The 20,696-nt window shown below is 39.0% G+C and overlaps 1 protein-coding gene across 1 annotated transcript in view; it reads left to right on the plus strand.

Annotated features, from left to right (window-relative positions):
• Nucleotides 1-20,696, plus strand: part of LOC124775794 (glyceraldehyde-3-phosphate dehydrogenase 2-like) — a 90,631-nt gene that overhangs the window by 37,560 nt on the left and 32,375 nt on the right. The window contains exons 3-4 of the mRNA XM_047250625.1: nucleotides 10,576-10,691; nucleotides 15,578-15,832. Coding sequence (XP_047106581.1) covers nucleotides 10,576-10,691; nucleotides 15,578-15,832 — 371 coding nt within the window. The remainder of the gene's footprint in view (nucleotides 1-10,575; nucleotides 10,692-15,577; nucleotides 15,833-20,696) is intronic.

Here is a 20,696-nt window from a genome sequence, read left to right on the forward strand (position 1 = left end):
GAAAGTTCTAGACTTAAACAATGCTATGAAGCAAATAATGTATAAAAAAATCATAAAGATGCTATAAAGAATCAATAAACAAAAATTGCCACTGAAGGGACACGATCCTGTGTTAATATGACACATGAAGGAGAGACTAGTGTGCTACTCACAGTGCCACATCAGCACTGCAACAGTCAGTCTATAAACGTGTGCTGGCATTGTCAGGAGAGTTGTAACTGCTGTCCCAATGGATATGCAATATGAGTTAATATTGGCAATATGTCAGCAAAACAAAGTAATGAAGAAAGCTTCCAGGATGTGGACGGAGAATGAAGTTGTGCATTTAGTTTGTATGAGGAAAGGCCAGCGTTATGAAATGTACAGTTACTGGACTACAAGGTTGGTTGGTTGGTTTTTGGGGGAAGAGACCAAACAGCGAGGTCATCGGTCTCATCGGATTAGGGAAGGACAGGGAAGGAAGTCGGCCATGCCCTTTCAGAGGAACCATCCCGGCATTTGCCTGGAGCGATGTAGGGAAATCACGGAAAACCTAAATCGGGATGGCCGGACGCGGGATTGAACCGTCGTCCTCCCGAATGCGAGTGCAGTGTGCTAACCACTGCGCCACCTCGCTTGGTGGACTACAAGAACTGAGATAAAAAGTGCAAGTTTGTTGGCTGAAATTTCTACAGTTTCTAAAATCTCCACTGGAGAAAATACCAGAATATCGTCAATTAAAGCAACCAGGCAAAGTAGTTTTATAACACACATTAATTAATGTAGAGAAACAAGTAAAGTTATGTGTGGAAGTAATCATTTTGGAAATCTGAAAATTGCCATTTAACAAGTAATACAGCTGTATGATTTTATATGCTATGGTATTTGTTGATTATACTATTATATTGGGTATTGAACACATATTAAGAAATTTGAGTTGTTCCTCAAGTCAATACTAGTAAAAATATTGAAGTAGATGTATGTCCGGAAATGCTTCATTTATCAGATATCCATTGTATTTAGTCCTTGAATATCTACGGGTGTAAAGATGAAATTGGTTTAATGTTATTTCATTGTGATTGTTAATTTACCAAATAAAGAGAATAAGCGTAGCTAATGCTAGAAATATTAGTGTCACAAGCAGTCTCACTTCAATAATGTAGATTCGCAATTTTGGGTCCAATTATGAAGAGTATTTCTTCCACCTCTGTTGCTGTCATTCACATAAAACTTCGATATTGTTGTGGATTTTCCATCACAAGTTCTACAATCACATTCTTGTGAGCTCCAAAATCAACCGGTCTATTTCAACAAGAAAATGGTTGTTTACATTTTTATTTAGCACTAAAAGCATTAAAAGTGCAGGCTACAGCCCGTTGCTCTTCCATTGCAACACCTTCCTTCACACACAGAACTATGACAGAAAAATCTTGCAGAGAGTGATGTTTCAGCCCTCACAGATGCTTTCATTCTGCTTTGTGTAAACACCTCCAACATCTACGCTTACAAGATTCTCACACACTTTCAGGAAGTACTCACAAGGAACTGTCAGACAACAACTACCACTGAAAATTCACCCTGTTATAAACTATTCTGCGAGTACTATCTTAGTGCACCGCTAAACTATCTGAGAACAAAAAACTCACATGTATCTCAGCCCTTAGAAAACACTATGGGATGCGAAGATATTGTGAGATAAAAGCAAAGACAAACTCCAAATATTCTTTGTAAGAACCAACCAATGAAGAAAAATCACCACAGGAATCACTGAGTCTATGATAAAAATAAATAAATTTGTCTGTTTACATATTTTCTGACACTCCCACTTAAAATGCATACTCAAGAGCTATGAGCACTTGTTCATATCTGCTGCTGTGAGACCCATTTCCTCTATTGAACAAGTTGATACCTCTTAAGGTATGCATTTTACAGCCTATGCTTATGAGACATTTTTTGTTGTTTTGGTCCATAGTACCCACTCCCATAATATGGAAAGCAAACAACTAGCAGTAGAAAAAATATATTTCATGATGCTGAAGATGAACAACCACTCATAACTCTTAAGGTATGCATTTTGAACCCCAAGTTTGCTAGATATTTTTTCTCTTTTTGGTGTAAGGCACCTGAACCCAAAAGTTTGTAGAAGTATTTTTGAAATAACTTGTATGTGGGCCCTAGTACCAGTATCTTATTTTATTCACAAGAATGAGTGAAACGAAAAACTTGAATATATAATTAGATGGCACCAGTTACCAGTAAGTTCGTAAACATTGCACAAAGTGTTCAGAATATTCATTATGGAATGTGTCTTACCTGTGATTTGTTGTTAGCTCTCAGTAGCTATTCGTAGAATGCCCATCTTGCTGTAATCTGGTTTTATAACTAGTTTTTAACTGGTTTTATAACTATTTGTTAAATAATGTACACAACACAGCATTTAGTTAAACTTGATTGGGTTTCACATATATTATCACCCTTGAAAACATGACTGGTTCATTGATAAGACTTAATATAGAATGTTAATCACAGGTCAAGCTTGCAACAAACTCTGAAGCCTTCTGACATTGGCAATAGTTTTACAATGCTTTTTCACAAGCAAATTCTGACTGATGAATATCACAAAGTTGTTTTTGATTGAATAGTCACTGAAAGCAATAGATTTCCTGATAACTGATTGTATTAAAAGCTTTTCATGGTACTGAGACAAAAAAATTAATGAAAGAAGTGGGACATAGTTTGTTAGTGACTGCAGACTTTTATTGGCTGTGATTATGCAAACTGACATTGAGATGTTAACAGGGTGATGACTTAAGTGCAGGCTTTCATACATTCTCGTCTTTCATTCAAGTTGTGCCACAAATTTATTTTCTCCCTAATTCTATTGAGTACCTCTTCATTAGTTAGACCATCTACCCATCTGATCTTCAGCAGCCTTCTGTAGCAACCTATTTCAAAATACTTGTCTAAAATTCTTGTCTAATTTCTTGTCTAAACTGTTTATCGCCCATGTTTCAATTCTATAATTCCTAATCTAATTCCCTCAGTATCAGTTGATTAAATTTCATTACATTTCATTACCCTGTTTTGTTTTTGATGTTCATCTTATGTCTTTGCTTAAAGGCAATATCCATTTCGTTCACTTGTTCTACCAAGTCTTTTGCTGTCTCAGCCGGAATTACAATGTCATCGGCAAACTTTGAGGTTTTTATTTCTTCTCCCTGAACTTATATTCCTTTACCAAATTTTTCCTTGATTTCCTGTACTGCTTGCCCAGTGTATAGATTGAGTAACATTGGGGAGAAGCTACTCCCTTCTCAACTGCTGCTTCCCTTTCATGCCCTTTGACTCATGCTCCCATCTGGTTTCTGTACAAGTTGTATGTAATCTTTCACTGCCTGCATTTTCCACCTGCTACCTCCAGAATTTCAAAGAGAGTATTCCAGTTGACATTGTCAAAAGCTTCCTCAAAATCTACGAAGGCTACAAACATAGATTTGCCTTTCCTTAACCTATCTTCTAAGAGAAGTTGTTGGGTCAGTATTGCCTTCTGTGTTCCTGCATTTCTCAAGAATCCAAACTGATCTTCCTAGAGGCTGACTTCAACCATTTTCTTCATTCTTTTGTAAATAATTTGGGATAGTATTTCACAACCATGACATATTAAACTGATAGTTTGGTAATGTTCACATCTGTCAGCCCCTCTATATTCCATCCACCTTTCAGTTTTCCCTTCTTTGCTTAGTACTGGTTTTCCATCTGAGCTTTTGATATTCATCCAACTGCTTCTCTTTTCTCCAAAGACTTCTGTAATTTACCTGTAGGTGGTATCTACACTATGTGATGAAAAGTATCTGGACACCTGGCTGAAAATTACTTAAAAGTTCGTGGCACCGTCCATTGGTAATTCTGGAATTCAGCATGGTGTTGGCCCACCCTTAACCTTGATGACAGCTTCCACTCTCGAAGGTATACGTTCATTCAGGTGCTGGAAGGTTTCTTGGGGAATGCCAGCCCATTCTTCACAGAGTGCTGCACTGAGGAGAGGTATCGATGTTGGTCGGTGGGGCCTGGCACGAAGTCGGCATTCCAAAACATTCCAAAGGTGTTCTATGGATTCAGGTCAGGACTCTGTGCAAGAAAGTCCATTTCAGCAATGTTATTGTTGTGTAACCATTCCACCACAGGTCGTGCGTTATGAACAGGTGCCTCGGTCGTGTTGAAAGATGCAATTGCCATCCTCGAATTGCTCTTAAAACAGTGGAAAGCCAGAAGGTGCTTAAAACATCAATGTAGGCCTGTGCTGTGATAGTGCCACACAAAACAACAAGGGGTGCAAGCCCCCTCCATGAAAAACATGACAACACCATAACACAACCGCCTCTGAATTTTACTGTTGGCGCTACACACACTGGCAGATGATGTTCACCGGGCATTTGCCATACCCACACCCTGACATCGGATCGGTACATTGTGTACTGTGATTCGTCACTCCACGCGACGTTTTTCCATTGTTCAATCATCCAATGTTCAGGCTCCTTACACCAAGCGAGGCGTCGTTTGGTATTTACTGGCATGATGTGTAGCTTATGAGCAGCCACTCGACCATGAAATCCAAGTTTTCTCACCTCCCGCCTGACTGTCGTACTACTTGCAGTGGATCCTGACACAGTTTGGAATTCCTGTGTGATGGTCTGGATAGACGTCTGCCTATTACACATTGCGACCCTCTTCAGCTGATGGAAGTCAATGTCAACAGACGCTTTTGTGACGTACGTGTTCCTTCATGTTTCCACTTCACTGTCACATTGGAAACTGTGGACCTAGGAATGTTTAGTAGTGTGGAAATCTCATGTACAGACATATGACACAATTGACACCCATCACCTGACCACGTTTGAAGTCCGTGAGTTCCACGGAGCACACCCTTCTGCTCTCCCACAATGTCTAATGACTACTGAGATTGCTGAAATGGAGTACCTGGCAGTAGGTGGCAGCACAATGGACCTAATATGAAAATTGTATGTTTTATGGGGTGTCCGGATACTTATGATCACATCAGACTTTCTGTGCAAGCACATGTGGTTGCCTGCCAAGACCGTCTCCACAGCCTTGAAGCTGATCTGGAATTTTCAGATAACTTTATCACGTTAGACGAAACCTGGGTGTTTCAGTACGACAGAGACAAAGCGCATGAGTGCTGAATGGCACTCTGCAGCATCCCCATGTCCAAAAAAGGCTCGCATGAGCAAATCGAAGGTGAAAGCCATGCTGATTGTGTTTTTTGATGTCATGGCTCATCATGAGTTTGTGTCCCAACACCAAACTGTCAACGGAGCTTTTTTATTGGGAAGTGCTCAAGAGACTGAAAGCCAGGGTCCATTCCGAGAGGCCAGCCATTGCCAATGATTGGAAGCTGTATCATGTCTACGCACAGTCACACCTGCTTCACGGTGGCCAGCTGCCTGGCCAAGAGAGGTATTCCAACGACTCTGCATCCCCCCTACAGTCTCACTGTGGCCCCGGCAGACTTTTTTTTTTTTGTTCCCTATACCACAAACTTCCCTGAAAGGACACTGTCTGGGCCCCTGGGGGAGGTCCAAGCCACCGCAATGAGGGCTTTGAAGGCCGTCCTGAGCATTTGAAGCATGGAAATCTCACATGCAGCAGGTTGTTGACTCTGAAGGGTCATACATTGAAGAGTACTAAGTGGTTGTAGCAATATCTACAATAAATTTTGATTCACAAGCTCAGTCTCATTACTTTTTACGGAAACCATGTGTGCTTCTATATCCTGTAGTTATTCTTGCTTTCCTGTAAATCTCATATTTTATAGTCATTCTCGCTGTCCTTTAAATCTCATTTTTTAGACTTTTTAATTCCCTTTTGCCTGTTTTATTTGCTGCGTTGTTGTATATTCTTCTTTCATTCATGAAATTCACCTGTGATATCCAAGGATTTCTACCAGATGTTGCCTTTTTACCAATTTGATCCTCTGCTGCCTTCACTATTTCATCTCTCAAAGGTACCCATTCTTTTTCTACTGTATTCCTTTATCATGTTTCGGCCTATTGTTGCCTAATGCTTCCTCTGAATCTCTCAACAATCTCTCATTACTTCAAACTTAACCAGGTCACATCTAAAATAACCTACATCTTTGGAATTTCTTTTGTTTTAGTCTCAAGCTCACAGCCAATAAATTGTGGTCAGAGTCCAAATTTGCCCCTGGAAAGTGTTGCAGTTTAAAATCTAGTTCCAAAATCAGTCTTATCATTATGTAATCAGTCCAAAACCTTCAAGGTCTCTAGCATATATACAACCTTTTTTCATGATTCGTAAACCAAGGGTTGGCAACAGTTAATTATGCTCTGTGTAAAATTCTACCATGTGGCTACCTTTTTCATTGCCCAGCCCATATTCACCTATTGTTTTTCCTGCCCTTTCTTTTCCTACTATTGAACTCCAGTCCCTCATCACAATTAAATATTCTGCTCCCTTAATCATCTGAATAATTTCTTTATCCCACTGTACAATTTTTCAATCTCATCAACATCTCTAGAACTAGTTGGTGTATATTTGAACCACTAAGGTGGGTGTTGGCTTCATGTCTTCCTTGGCTGTGATAATGCATTCACTATATTGTTCATAGTAACTTACCCACATTCATGTTTTCTTATTCACTCACAGTGCCATGACTCGGTCCTTGATTAGAGAATTATTAGTCTTTAACAAAAGTATGGAGAAGTAGCATTTAAGCGCCATAGAGTGTTGTGTAAACAGTCGCTGGTCGGTAGCCACAAGTGTACGACAACCTACATGCCAATGGATTGTGCACCGAGGATATCCATGCTCAGCGGTAAGTAGTGTTGCACAACTGTAACCATGTAGCGAGTATGGTGATGTCACCAAACCAGGGCAAGTCCCTTGTTTTGGTAACATGGCTAGACATCAGGTTTTAGTGAAACAAATGGGCACTGGAGGCATATAATTAAGTCTTGATTGTAAGGCAAGGATCACTTGTTATTGCCAGAAATCGGTACCATGACACCACCAGAACAATGCTGGGCAGCGAGACAACTGTGCTCCACCAGAGTCATGGGTTCAAGACTGGGATGCAGCTGCTATCTGCACTAAGTCCTTCACAGAACTGCTGATCTGCTGTCCATGCCTGCCAACTTCGATGCTGAGAAGGACTCTGTACTATAACAACAGCTGCTAGCCGACTACTGCCCAAGGACATGAGTTGTACCCCATGCACAGATTCGTGTCCCAAAACAGTTGCATGAGAGGACTTTAGGGCCTATCACAGCAAAACATGATGTGATGCTGATGTTAATGCCCATGGTCTGCAAGAGGCTGCTAGCCTTAGTAGCACAAGGTGCCAGCCCATCAGCACCAAGTTGAAGCCACCACCAGTTGATTGGTCCCAAGCAGTCAGTGACGAGGGGCATGCCTGAGATCAATAACATTCTTTGTAGCTGTCGACAGTGTTTGCCCACAGACACCCTTGTCTCTGTCACCACCCCTCTGATACTGGACAGTGGTGTCAGGAGGGCTGTCATCACTGCAATTGGCAGCAGAGCAGGCCACCCCAAACTGCATCGTCTGACACACAGCGTGCAATATTGCTGTTGGGATGAGTAAAACTAGTTTTTTGCTATTATGTGGTGATAGTAATGTGGTCAAAGTTTAGAGGATGTCAATAAAATTCTTCTAGGTTTGTGACTGTATTGTCAAATTATCAGTATGTAAAACTACCGATGTTACGGTCACTGTTGCGTGTGACCTTCAGGGTGTTTTTGTTTACTGCTGAATGAGGAAACTTGGTTTCCTATATACCTGCAGACCTGGCTGTTATCTAATTCTGATAGGCCATTAAGAATGAAGGGAAGGGATGTTAGAAGTTCTTTATTGGTATTTCTATTATTTCTTTTCATTGGTGGAAACCCAGCGTTTTGATTGGTGGAAATCGACAAATGGCAAACTAGGGGATAGTTGTGACATGGCATTGTTTTCCTGCTTTTTAGAGCTGAGGCATGCCGGCACTCTACGTACCTGTGGCCAGTGCAGTCTCCCATGTGCTTGTGTGTATTGCTTCATGTGAGCTGTCGTCCCGTAGCGGTGTTACTGCTGGCAGCCAAGATGTTGGAAGTCAGTACCAGTCTTATCTGTTCATGTTGGCAGGTTGCTTGGCTCTTTCTGTTGCCTCTCTAATCGTCCTGATAGTAAGAGGCGTCCTGATAGTAAGAGGCTGTTTCACCAGTATGTGAGCTTCATGAAAATCAATCTGTTTGCTTCCTGGTGTTCTGCCACTGCTGACTTGACGTGTTGTCTTAGTTGGATATATCTTTTCGTATTCAGATATCCATGTTCTGATGGGTTGCCCTGTCTCGCCTACATAGTGGCCGATTTCATTAACTCCAGCAGCATGTAGTTTGTCAACTGCATCTTTCGTGTTGCAAAGTGCTCAGCGGACGGTTTTGCCCACCTGTTCAGTGACACCTTGAACATACAGTAATAGAGCTATGTTTTTTGCTTCCTTCTGCCCTCCTCTATTGCAGTCATTCTTTGTCACCATAGTTTTATCTATTAGTTTCATTCCATAACCATTGGGTTGGTAGTTTTACAGATTGGCAGTTGGACAATGTGGTCACAAATTCAGAAGAATTTTATTGACTGTAACAATGGCTGCAGAAAACTAGGTTTATATCTGGGGGATGTAATGCCACGGGGGTGACCTTTACAAAACCATAGGAGCTGGTTGACTTATCATGGTTTAAGGGGAATGCTAGAGATGAGTGTTTGGTGCCTATGTGTTGTACTCAATGTAATTTGCTTGTGCACTCTGCTCCTTGTGCTGTATCAGTGGGAGTGATTTGCTTTATATGTAATTGTTTTGGGTGCACAACTAAACTGTTTAGGGAGTCCAGGTGGCTCTTGATAGGCAGAATAAATGCGTTGATAGAGTACTCTGCAACGACCTGTTATGTCTTTGTTAATTTTGTTATTTCTCTGTTTTTGAGTCCTGAAAAAGAATTAAGTTCAAGGCAGAGGCAAAGTCAGAGACACAAGATGTCACCAGTGAGGAGGCTTTGCAGTCTTCAGTGAATCAGGTAGCTCAGCTGAGAGTCCTTGTTGAGATCTGAGGTTCTAGGGGTGAATCTGGCTGTTACTAACCTTGGTTTCTCCCTTCTCTGGCAGGGTGTCTGAGAACATGGTAGGGTTTGCAGATCATCTTGAGTCACTGGCTAACTTTCAGGGTTGGTAAGATAAGCAGCTGTTGCAGATTGTGAAGCTACATTTGATGGGGCAAGTGAAGGTGCACATAAATGTTATGTAATGCAGAGACTCTTGATCAATTGAGATTGGGGCTGGAACAACTGTACAGGTAGAAGAATAGTGCACTTCTTTCAGAAACAGTTGGGTACTGTGTTCAGAAGGTATAATGAGAGTGGAGGATTTCACAGATAGGATGATAAAGTTTAATGTTAACACACAAGTTATTGCAGAGTGATGAGATGAAAAAAATTGTGCTGCATGTGGCTGAGCAGTAAACACTCAATGCTTTGTAACAGGTTTGGCACCAGAGATGTCTAGGAGACTATGTACTGGGACACTTAAAGATCTCCATGCTGGGATTGGGTTAGTGCTGGAATACAAGGAAATTGATAGATCGACAGAGGTGAGGGGATCGAAGACATTTATTTGCATTGAATATAAAGCATTTTAATTGTGATTGAACAGGACATACATGGAATCACTGCTACCAGCCACAAAGGAGTGAATGGATTAGTGGAGATGGTCAGCAGTTTGATGAGAATGATAGTAGTGGAGGTGTAGCTCACTGACAAGGATGTAGGGATGGTGATAGAGGTGGTCTTGGGAGAAGCAACGTAGCAGAGAACCCAATCATTAAATTAATTTTCTTACTACAATCAGCAATTCTGCCTTTTATAAATCATACCAAACAGGTGCACCTTTCCTCACAGACTCCAGCACCCATGCGTCACATGCCTATTCTATGCCCCTACCACCTGACTCCCCTTCATTCCTAGCTAGCAGTCTGGTTACCTCCCTCTGACAATCCATCCTCCTGCCTCCCTCTCCCTTGACCCACCATTCCAACACAATCCCCACACTGAATCCACCTGCCAAACTGTGATCACATTGATATGAATACTATGACAGCACTTACATTTTACAAAACACATGGTACTTTTTATTACCTGGATATTCAAATTTTTATCTTCTTCTCAGAACAGTAACAACACAAAAACTCCATTTACCTGCTTCACAGATTGATGGAATATTGAAGGAAACTACATTGGGATGGCAGGAAAAAGCATCAAGTACATTATTGGCAAGAATGTATTGTATGTGAATTCAAAACTGGGACTGATGCCAGAAAAGAAAAAGGTCCATGAAAAGGGTCACATGAAATTTCTCTGTTGTTTCTGTGAGTGGTCCAAGAATACCTGCAAATAATTCTGTTATAATTTATGTCCCATTCACTGAAAAATTCTTTTGCAAGTACGTAATTATAAAACAAAAATTAGTAAAGAAATTGTATTCATGTATAACACATTACTTTTGTTGCAGGCCAAACTATAAAAGTTTCCAATGAGAAGGATCCCAAATCCATTCCATGGGGTGCAAACAGTGTGGTATATGTAGTTGAAAGTACTGGTGTATTCACCACAATAGAGAAAGCTAGTGTAAGTTATCATTTTTAAAAAATGTTGAAAAAAATCTTGTCATACCTCTGTTATGTACTCTTGGGAACTTAATTTTCTTTCATTACGTTTAGTCTTGTCATTCCATGCCAAGTGGCCTAGAGGTTACCACGTGAGCATCATGGATTTTGCTGAAATTTTATGTGAACATTTGCACATGTAAGTTTTAGTTTCTCCGATATAATACTTGCAAAGACATTGTTATTTTTTGACCCCATAACGCAGCTTTCAGTGGTGCACCTCTGAGTTTTCAGCAACTTTGAGATATAGTATCTCTGGCAATATATTCTTGAAACAAACAAAACTTAAGTCATCTTTTACAAATATTTGCACTCTTAAGCAAAAAAAGGGCAAAGTTGGCTGAAAAAATAGACACTTGAAGAAAAAAAATCCTGGAAGGATTGTGGAATGAATTTGAACTTTGCTCATAACTCACCAATACAAGGTCTTAAAAACAAAATTTCATTTCATAATGCTTTGTATTAGTTTATAAATTGAGAGCAAAGTTGACAATTTTTGTAAAAGCACCAAAAATAGGTATTTTTTAGCTCACTTTTATAACGAGTTTTCTGCAGACTCCTTTAACCCATTTTCATTAGAAAGATAGTTTTCTAATCTGCCTAAAAATTAGACGTGATCTTGCAATGTGAGCATATAAGGCCTTAAAAAGAATGAAAAGGTGGGTGTGCATTGAAAATGTGTCCATATTCCATTTGTTGGTACTAAAATTAAATCTGACTTATGTTCTACAATTGCTTAGTACTCTCTGGGAAAGGTAGTATCAAATGTCCTGATGAGTGGGAACTGAGTGGGGGTCGGAAGAACTTAATTTTTTTTTTTTTTTTTTTTTTTTTTTTTTTTTTTTTTTTTTTTTTTTTAAAGTGTCTTAACTCATGACTCATCATGGCATATTTCAACCTGTTTTTCTACTATAACAACTACAGAATCAAACTGGTTATAGACTTCAAAATTTAACTGTGCATTATGAAAGCACTTGAGATCATGGTAGTAAAACTGTTGCATAGCAGCTGGAACACAAGTTTATAAATTGCATTCAAGTTGTACTCCATTGTCAGTTGTGTAGATTTTGCTGAATTTCATAGCTGTCTGCATGGTTTTTTATGTGCTAATTTAATTCTGATCTAAAGTACAGTGTATTATGTGTTCACATAATTTGTGGTTATGTCGAAAATTAGTGTACTGATGAAAAGTTGTATAAATGTGTTATGATCTATGGTTGCTTAACTACTGCTGGTTTCTTTTAAAGTGGGAAAACCAGAATACCCACTCCCATATGACTGATGTCTGATAGCTGTGCAACGGCAGCCATAGGTGGGTATTTTGCCACAGGTTCCTAAATGTGATGATACATTATTGTCAGTGTCAGAGGCCAATTTCTTATAGGAGCTCAGGCTCATATTTCAATCAAGATACTTGAATTTTTTATGAATTTCATTAATTTGCTGCTGAATGCCATGAGGAAATCTGTGCTGCTAGCCAGATAATGTGGCTGAATATTGGAATAACTGCAATAATGTGCTGTTGTGGAACCCAGCTTTTGTCTGTCATTGATAGCAAGTAAAATGTATTTGCAGAGCTACGTATCTTCTTCACTACTGTCGTTAATTTTGTCTAGAAAAGATGACTCATCATTTGAAGCTATGCTGACCCAACATTCGAAACTCTGCTGACCCAAATTGCTTCATCATCTGGCAAAAAAATGGTGATTTTTCTCTAGTTCCTGCTGGAGATGCCCATGCTCTATTTCTTCTTTGCCAGTGAAAGTAAATTTCATGCAGTTTTCCCAGTTGATGAAACAGCAATTCAAGTCAGCAGAGTTTCAAATGATGCATCATCTTATGTGGCCAAAATTAGTGACAGTAGTGAAGGAAATACCAGGTGATCAAAAAGTCAGTATAAATTTGAAAACTTAATAAACCACGGAATAATGTAGATAGAGAGGTAAAAATTGACACACATGCTTGGAATGACATGGAGTTTTATAAGAACAAAAAAAAAACAAAAGTTCACAAAATGTCTGACAGATGACGCTGGACAGCAAAACTGGTACCGTGATGGGTGAGAGGTACGCCGATGTCTTACAGAATCGCACCATCCCCAGCCTGGCTGATAAACACCTGCTGGAATGTACAATGTTTATGCAGGATGGCACTCGACCCCACATTGCTAGATGCGTGAAAGATCTCTTGCGCTCTTCGTTTGGTGATGATTGTGTGCTCGGCCGCCACTATTGTCATGCTTGGCCTCCCAGGTCCCCAGACCTCAGTCCGTGCGATTATTGGCTTTGGGATTACCTGAAGTCGCAAGTGTATCGTGATCGACCGACATCTCTAGGGACGCTGAAAGACAATATCCGACGCGAATGCCTCACCATAACTCCGGACATGCTTTACAGTGCTGTTCACAACATTATTCCTCGACTACAGCTATTGTTGAGGAATGATCGTGGACATATTGAGCATTTCCTGTAAAGAACACCATCTTTGCTTTGTCTTACTTTCTTATGCTAATTATTACTATTTTGATCAAATGAAGTGCCATCTGTCGGACATTGTTTGAAAGTTTGTAATTTTTTTTTCCAGATAAAACCCCATGTCATTCCAAGCATGTGTGTCAATTTGTACCTCTCTATTTACATTATTCCGTGATTTATTCAGTTTTCAAATTTATACTGACTTTTTTATCACCCGGTACATTGTCGGACCTCCCCCCCCCCCTCCCCTCCGTAAGGACAGTATGCTGCTTGCGCTTATGAAAAAGAGTAGTGGATTAGGAATATTTCTGAGACTTTGCTGAGCAGAAGGATGCTTTAATAAGCTTTATGCACCCACGTGGCCCACTAAATTCATTTACTTGGCCATCAAGGAGTGACAAGTGCTGGGTTCCGAAACAGCATGTTATTGCAGTTATTCCAGCACCATAAGTGACATCCTGTGGTTGGCAGTATAGTTTATCTTGTGACATTCCACAGCAGATTAATGAAACCTGTAAAAAATACAAAAGAGACATCTCCTGGTTTTGGCCTATGACCCTTTAATGTGTCACCAGACTTGCAAACTTGTGGCAAAGAATATTCTCTACAGCATGAATCCTTTCCAAAAAAATTCTCTATTGCATGAATTTTTCCAAAAAATGGCAGGCAGACTGCTATGAAATTCACCAAAATTTATGCAGTTGACAATTGTGTAAAACTAGAAGGCAGTTTTTACAATGGTGTTGCAGCTGCTATACAACAATTTTACTACCATGATCTCCAGTGCATTTTTAATGCACAGTTAAATTTTGAAGTCTGTAACCAGTTTGATTCTGTAGTTATAATAGCAGAAAAACAGGTTGAAATATGCAATGATGAGTCATGACAAAAGACAATTTTCTATTAAGTTCTTCTGAGTCCACCTCAGTTCCTAGTTATAAGGACGTTTGATATAACCTTTCCCAGAGGGTACTAAACAGTTGTAGAACATAACAAAAGTCAGATTTAATTTGAGTGCCAATGAACAGAACATAGACACATTTTCAATGCACCTCCACCTTTTCATTCTTTTCTGGGTCTTATATGCTCACATTGCAAGACCAGATCTAGTTTTTAGGTGGATTAGAAAATTGTCTTCTTAATGAAAATGGGTTAAAGGAGTCTGCAGATAACTCATTATAAAAGTGAGATAAAAAAAATACCTATTTTTGGTGTTTTTACAAAAATGGTCAACTTTGCTCTGTTTGTAAACTAATACAAAGCAGTAGAAAATGAAATTTTGTTTCTAAGACCTTGTATTGGTAAGCTATGTGCAAAATCAGAGGTTCCTTCCGCAATCCTTTCAGGGATATAAACAGCTAAACCTCACATTTTTTTCAAGTGTCTATTTTTTTTTTAGCCAACTTCACTTCAAATATCAAATTATCTACTTGAAAATTGCTTAAGAAATCTATTTTTGCTTAAGAATGCAAAAAGTTGTGAATGATGGCCAGGTTTTTTTTATATACAAAATATTGCCACAGAAATATGTCTCAAAGTTGCTGAAAACTCAAGGGTGTAACATTGAAAGCTGCACTTACGAGTTCAAACAAATGGGACTATCTCTGCAATTATTATATTATCAAAGTAAAACATTGCCTATGCTCATTGGAAAAACAAAATTTCAGAAAGATCTTTGACAGTCATGTTGGAACTTTTTCTGAAATACACGACTTGGCATGGGATAGCCATCTGTATGACATTTAATCTGTAACCATATCATCTAACAAACTGACATTAAATTCTCTTTTTGATGACTTTCAATTTTATGCCATTGATTTGGAAGCTGGAAATAGTACAACCTCTAGTTTTAATCAACACAGAATCATTAGCAGAATACCAGAAACCATCTCAATTATAGAGATTCTCTCCCCTTACAAGCTTTTCAAAAATCTAATTGTAATATTAAAAGAAGTTACGGGTGGCTAATTTTATGTCCTATAAGAACTCAGGTGTAGAGAGCTCTAATAATAGCCTCACAATCTTGAAGGTAACTGTGAAAGTCCAGTCATTTAAAAAGCAACAACTGTGTCTTGTCTCCAAAGGATCCAGATTTAAATAATTTCAAGTTTTCATTTTAACTTTAATGTGTTTCTCATCATGTGTAACTCTGTATTGTTATATTTCTGTCATACTCTTATTATCAGTCTCATTCTTTTTGTTTAGAGGCATCATTTATCTTTTCTGTAGTCAGTTTGAAATTTTTCAATGTGTGTAATTTGTGAAATATGTCACTATCTCTCATTGTGTTTAACATATTTAATGGCCCAGAAGCCATTGAAGTCCCTACAAAATAAATGTAAGTAATATTTCTATATTTTCTGGACTTATGTAGCTTCACCTGGAAGGAGGCGCTAAGAAGGTCGTAATCTCTGCTCCCAGTGCGGATGCACCAATGTTTGTGTGTGGTGTCAATTTGGATATGTACGATAGCAGTATGAACGTAGTGTCAAACGCTTCTTGCACTACAAATTGCCTTGCTCCTTTAGCAAAGGTTGTCCATGACAATTTTGAAATTATAGAAGGTCTGATGACAACAGTTCATGCCACCACAGCAACACAGAAGACAGTTGATGGACCATCGGGAAAGGTAAGTAGAAAGAAAAATTCGGCTTATTCTTTTTCCATTATGTGTGCTATGTATGGTCACATGGATGATGATAGTAGTAATGATTGTCAACAAATGTGGTTAGTATTAACAATAACAAAATACAGAAAGGCTATTTTGACGGGATCTGGGTAAAATAAGCACGTCATCAAAAATTACGAGATATATGTTTGGAGAGTTTTAATTTCTCCTTTGGAAGGAAATATGATCTGATACATAATGTAATTATTGTCAAACTTCACACAATGTTTTTCATAGTTTCAAGACACATTCTTGCAAAAAAGGATTGCATTTGGTTTGCATTATGAGTGGTATTTAAAGTGAAGTTTGTCTTTGTCAGCTGTAAAACCTTTGGCTTTGCATATATTTGCTTAAGATGTTTCTGTTACGAATTTGGTATGTGACAGAAAGATACGTGTTTGTGAGAGACATAGCAAAAGCTATTGCTAAACAGATGATTGCACAAAAATAACTGTCTAGTAAATAGTACAGATCCCATTTCACTTACTTCAATTAAATTTAAAAAATGCTAGTTACCGTATATACTCGAATAATCCGCGCATGTTTTTTCTCGAATTTTAGGACGAAAAACTGGGGTGCGCGGATTATTTGAAACATTGTTGGTACTGCTCCGCCACCAACAATACATCCCATTATACTATTGCATTGTTGCGGCCTCAGTCTGTGACGCATCAGTAGCACATTAGGAGTGAAGTATTAACGTCTTCAAACTTGTTAATTATGGCTACAAGTTCTTGTTATCACTCGTACACTGCTAAGGAGAAAGTGAAAATTATTGAAGAAGCCGAGAATATTGGAAACCCTGCAGCAGGAAGAAAGTACGATGTGAGTGAGAGTTGTATTCGTGACTGGCGAAAAAATAAAATGCAGCTTCAAGAAGTTAAAAGTAATCGCCGGGCATTTCGCGGCCAAAAAGCAAAGCATCCGGACCTCGAGAAAAGGCTCTGCGATTATGTAGATGAGAAGCGACAATACGGATGCGCGGTGACCAGTGAAATGTGCCAACTTAAAGCATTGTCTCTAGCCAAAGAACTAGGCATTACCAGTTTCAAAGCTAGCTGGGGCTGGCTATCGAGATTTTTCAACCGAAATGGTTTAGGATTTCGGAGGAAAACTACTATCGCTCAACGGCTTCCAGGCGATAACGAGGAAAAAATAGTGAATTTTCATCGTTATGTGATAAATCTGCGCCGTAAACAGTCCTATATATTATCGCAAATTGGTAATGCGGATCAAACGCAAGTCTATTTTGAGATGGCGCTCAACAGCACAGTGAACAGGAAAGGAGAATGCAGCATCATGATACGAACTGGCGGCAGTGAGAAACAAAGATGTACAGTGATGTGTGTAACTGGTGATGGACGAAATCTACCACCTTACATGATATTTAAAAGGAAAACTATTCCGAAAATATCAGTAAAAGGCATACCGGTATTAGTGAGAGCAAATCCGAAAGGGTGGATGGACAATGAACTTATGATTGATAGGGTGACACATGTTTGCCATCGTCGTCCTGGTGCGTTACTGAATTTACGCAACATTGGGGTGTGCGGATTATTCAAGTATATACGGTAATTATAATTAATCATAGTCATTAGCTATATTTGTTGCAGAAAGCATGTTAACAAAATTTGAATTGGAAGATTGATGTATTTTACACCATAGTGCCTCTTGAGTTATAAGGTTAATTATGAGAGTGAATTAATTTTTTTTACTACAATCAGTGCAAGCTTAATTTCAATATAAACAATAAACATACCCTAATTTTGTGCAACAAGCACTGTAAGTTAGGAAAAGTTTAACAGCAAGGTGTTTGCAGAAGAATGTCTTACAGGTTTAAAATAATTTCATTATTGTGCTGTAGTAATAAATCAATAACAACTTAAAAGAAATTGACATCTGTAGACCTACAGAAAATTAAGCAAGACATTGTTTAAACTTATTTACTGACAATCTGGGGGGCTGGCTCTCAGTATCACAATAATAACTTTCTCACTGTGCTCAATTGCATACAAATGTAAATGCAGCATATCAAACAGGTGTAATAACATGGACCATGACACTTAAGCAAGTAGCTGTGTTTTGCTATGGAAGGAGGGTGGTAATGCTTGTGATAAATCACAATCTGATGTTTAGTTACAGGAATGAAGTTCGGGAGTTTCTTATGTGTATCCTGTAGTGGTGATTGGGAAAATTGCCATGATGGAAGTGTGTCTTTGACAATCATTTTTCTTCATATACACTGTCTTCATGACATAGAATATCCTGTATCCGTTTTACTTTCAGATACCCATCAAAATGATAACAGTAGTCTCACCCCCCCATCCAATGGACCTTCCGTTGGTGGGGAGGATTGCATGCGTCAGCGATACAGATAGCCATACCGTAGGTCCAACCACAATGGAGGGGTATCTGTTGAGAGGCCAGACAAACATGTGGTTCCTGAAGAGGGGCAGCAGCCTTTTCAGTAGTTGCAGGGGCAACAGTCTGGATGATTGACTGATCTGGCCTTGTAACACTAACCAAAACGGCCTTACTGTGCTGGTACTGCGAACGGCTGAAAGCAAGGGGAAACTACGGCCGTAATTTTTCCCGAGGACATGCAGCTTTCCTGTATGATTAAATGATGATGGCGTCCTCTTGGGTAAAATATTCCGGAGATAAAATAGTCCCCCATTCGGATCTCTGGGCGGGGACTACTCAAGAGGACATCGTTATCAGGAGAAAGAAAACTGACGTTCTACGGATCGGAGCGTGGAATGTCAGATCCCTTAATCGAGCAGGTAGGTTAGAAAATTTAAAAAGGGAAATGGATAGGTTAAAGTTAGGTATAGTGGGAATTAGTGAAGTTCAGTGGCAGGAGGAACAAGACTTTTGGTCAAGTGAGTACAGGGTTGTAAATACAAAATCAAATAGGGTAATGCAGGAGTAGATTTAATAATGAATAAAAATATAGGAGTGTGGGTAAGCTACTACAAACAGCATAGGGTCATTCCACACCAAGTGGTCTAAAACTGAAAAAAGTTCCCACCATCATGGTCTCCAATTTTCGTCAAATTTTAACTGTAGCTTTAGTCAAGTGTTGAAGTAAGTTTCCCAAGATTTCAGGCCTCTAGCTGCAATAGCTGCTGATCTAGACCCCCTTGTCTGAAGTGTACTTAGTCCGTGTGCATGCAACATAAAAAAAATGTCATATTTGGAGTCTAATAAAATCGAAACTAATTCATAAGAATGGTTAGTAAGATGCGACCCTGTACAGTTTTTTTTGCTGATTCCAACGAAATTATGTATAACATTACTCATGCAAACCCCGGTCAAATAACTCGACTCAAAGTATACTTCAAAATTTGTCGTGACACAACGCGACAAATTTTGACCAATATTAAGACTGCAATGATTTCCTTGCAGTTGAAGATATGGACTTGAACTTTTGGCCAAGCTTCATGCTTGTGCTAGACATAATGCAGCCGGATTTGCAATGATCCAGGCCATATGGTCGCCCTGCAGTATCTCTTCAAATTAGGCAGTGTCAGCACAAACGGTAAAATTTACCAAAGTTTCAAGCCAATTACTAAAAAATAGTTGGCCTGAATCTGCTTGTGAATAGTATCACCTAAAAGAGAAACTCTTGCTCTACAAGACTGACATTTGTTTCTTTTGCAACGCGACCATTAAGTACTCATTAACTCACATCAAAGTTGTTATATTTTGTATGCGCGATGCACTAATTTTTCTTCATTTCTAGGAATTTGAATCTTAATAGTCGCTTAGAATTACTGATATAATTGGATATTTCATTCGTGTTTTATTCAGTGATTGGCCAGTGAGAGATGTCAGAAGTTAATGAAGAAGAAGAATCGTTGGCCCCCTGTTCAATTGGAAAAGATGCTGCTGCATCAAAGTGCCATGTTATCTTCTATGCTAAGAAGACTGGATTCAAAGCGTTTAGTGATTTCACAGAATGTGACCAGAAATTGCTTGTTTCGCGTTCAGAAGCCAAACTTGACGAAAATTCCATCATTTGCTTCCACCATGAAGCCCTCTTCCTACATGAATATCAAGCGATGCAAAAGAAATGTTGCAATCCATTCAAGAAGAGGAATCACAATGTAAAAGCTGGACTTAGACTGCTTGATAATGAAACAGCTGCCAAACTTTGCCTGTTAAAGAAAAAAGAAGTGATTGATATAAAACCTGGTCAGAAGCTTTGCCCTCGCTGCATGTCGGCACTGAACCAAAAGCTAGAAGATTCATCATCACTATCAACCCAATCTGAACAAGATTTCACAACGGATGAAACTGAACCAGCCATCAACAAAAGTTTATCATTTATTGGTGCTTCACCATTGAAAAGAAGACAACTAAGTAAAAGAGATAAGCAAAGCTATGCAAAAAGAAAGATCTTGGATGCACAAAGTTTAATTGGGAATCAAATTGCTGCTGCTGTAGGAATCAATTACGATGAACAGCCAAGTTCAAGTAAAAGTCGCCCATGCAATAATTGTGCAGATCTTGATAATCTTATAGAAGAGTTGAAAGAAAAATGTAAAGTGTCAAATCGTAGGACAAAAGTTCAAATATTGACCTTGGTTCCAAGAAGCTGGACAATTAAAGATACGACAACAGCATTTAATGTATCAGAAAGAATGGTAAAGCAAGCGAGAAAACTGAAGAATGAGCAAGGTGTTCTAGCTTTTCCAGCAAATCGGCAAGGAAGGAAGCTTTCAGATGAAGTTGTCCAGAAAGTACATGACTTTTTTCAAGATGACGAATTCAGCAGACTTTGTCCAGGGAAGAAAGACTGTGTGCCTGTGAGAATTTCAGG

Source organism: Schistocerca piceifrons, chromosome 2 (assembly GCF_021461385.2).
Source record: "Schistocerca piceifrons isolate TAMUIC-IGC-003096 chromosome 2, iqSchPice1.1, whole genome shotgun sequence".
Lineage (NCBI taxonomy): Eukaryota > Metazoa > Arthropoda > Insecta > Orthoptera > Acrididae > Schistocerca > Schistocerca piceifrons.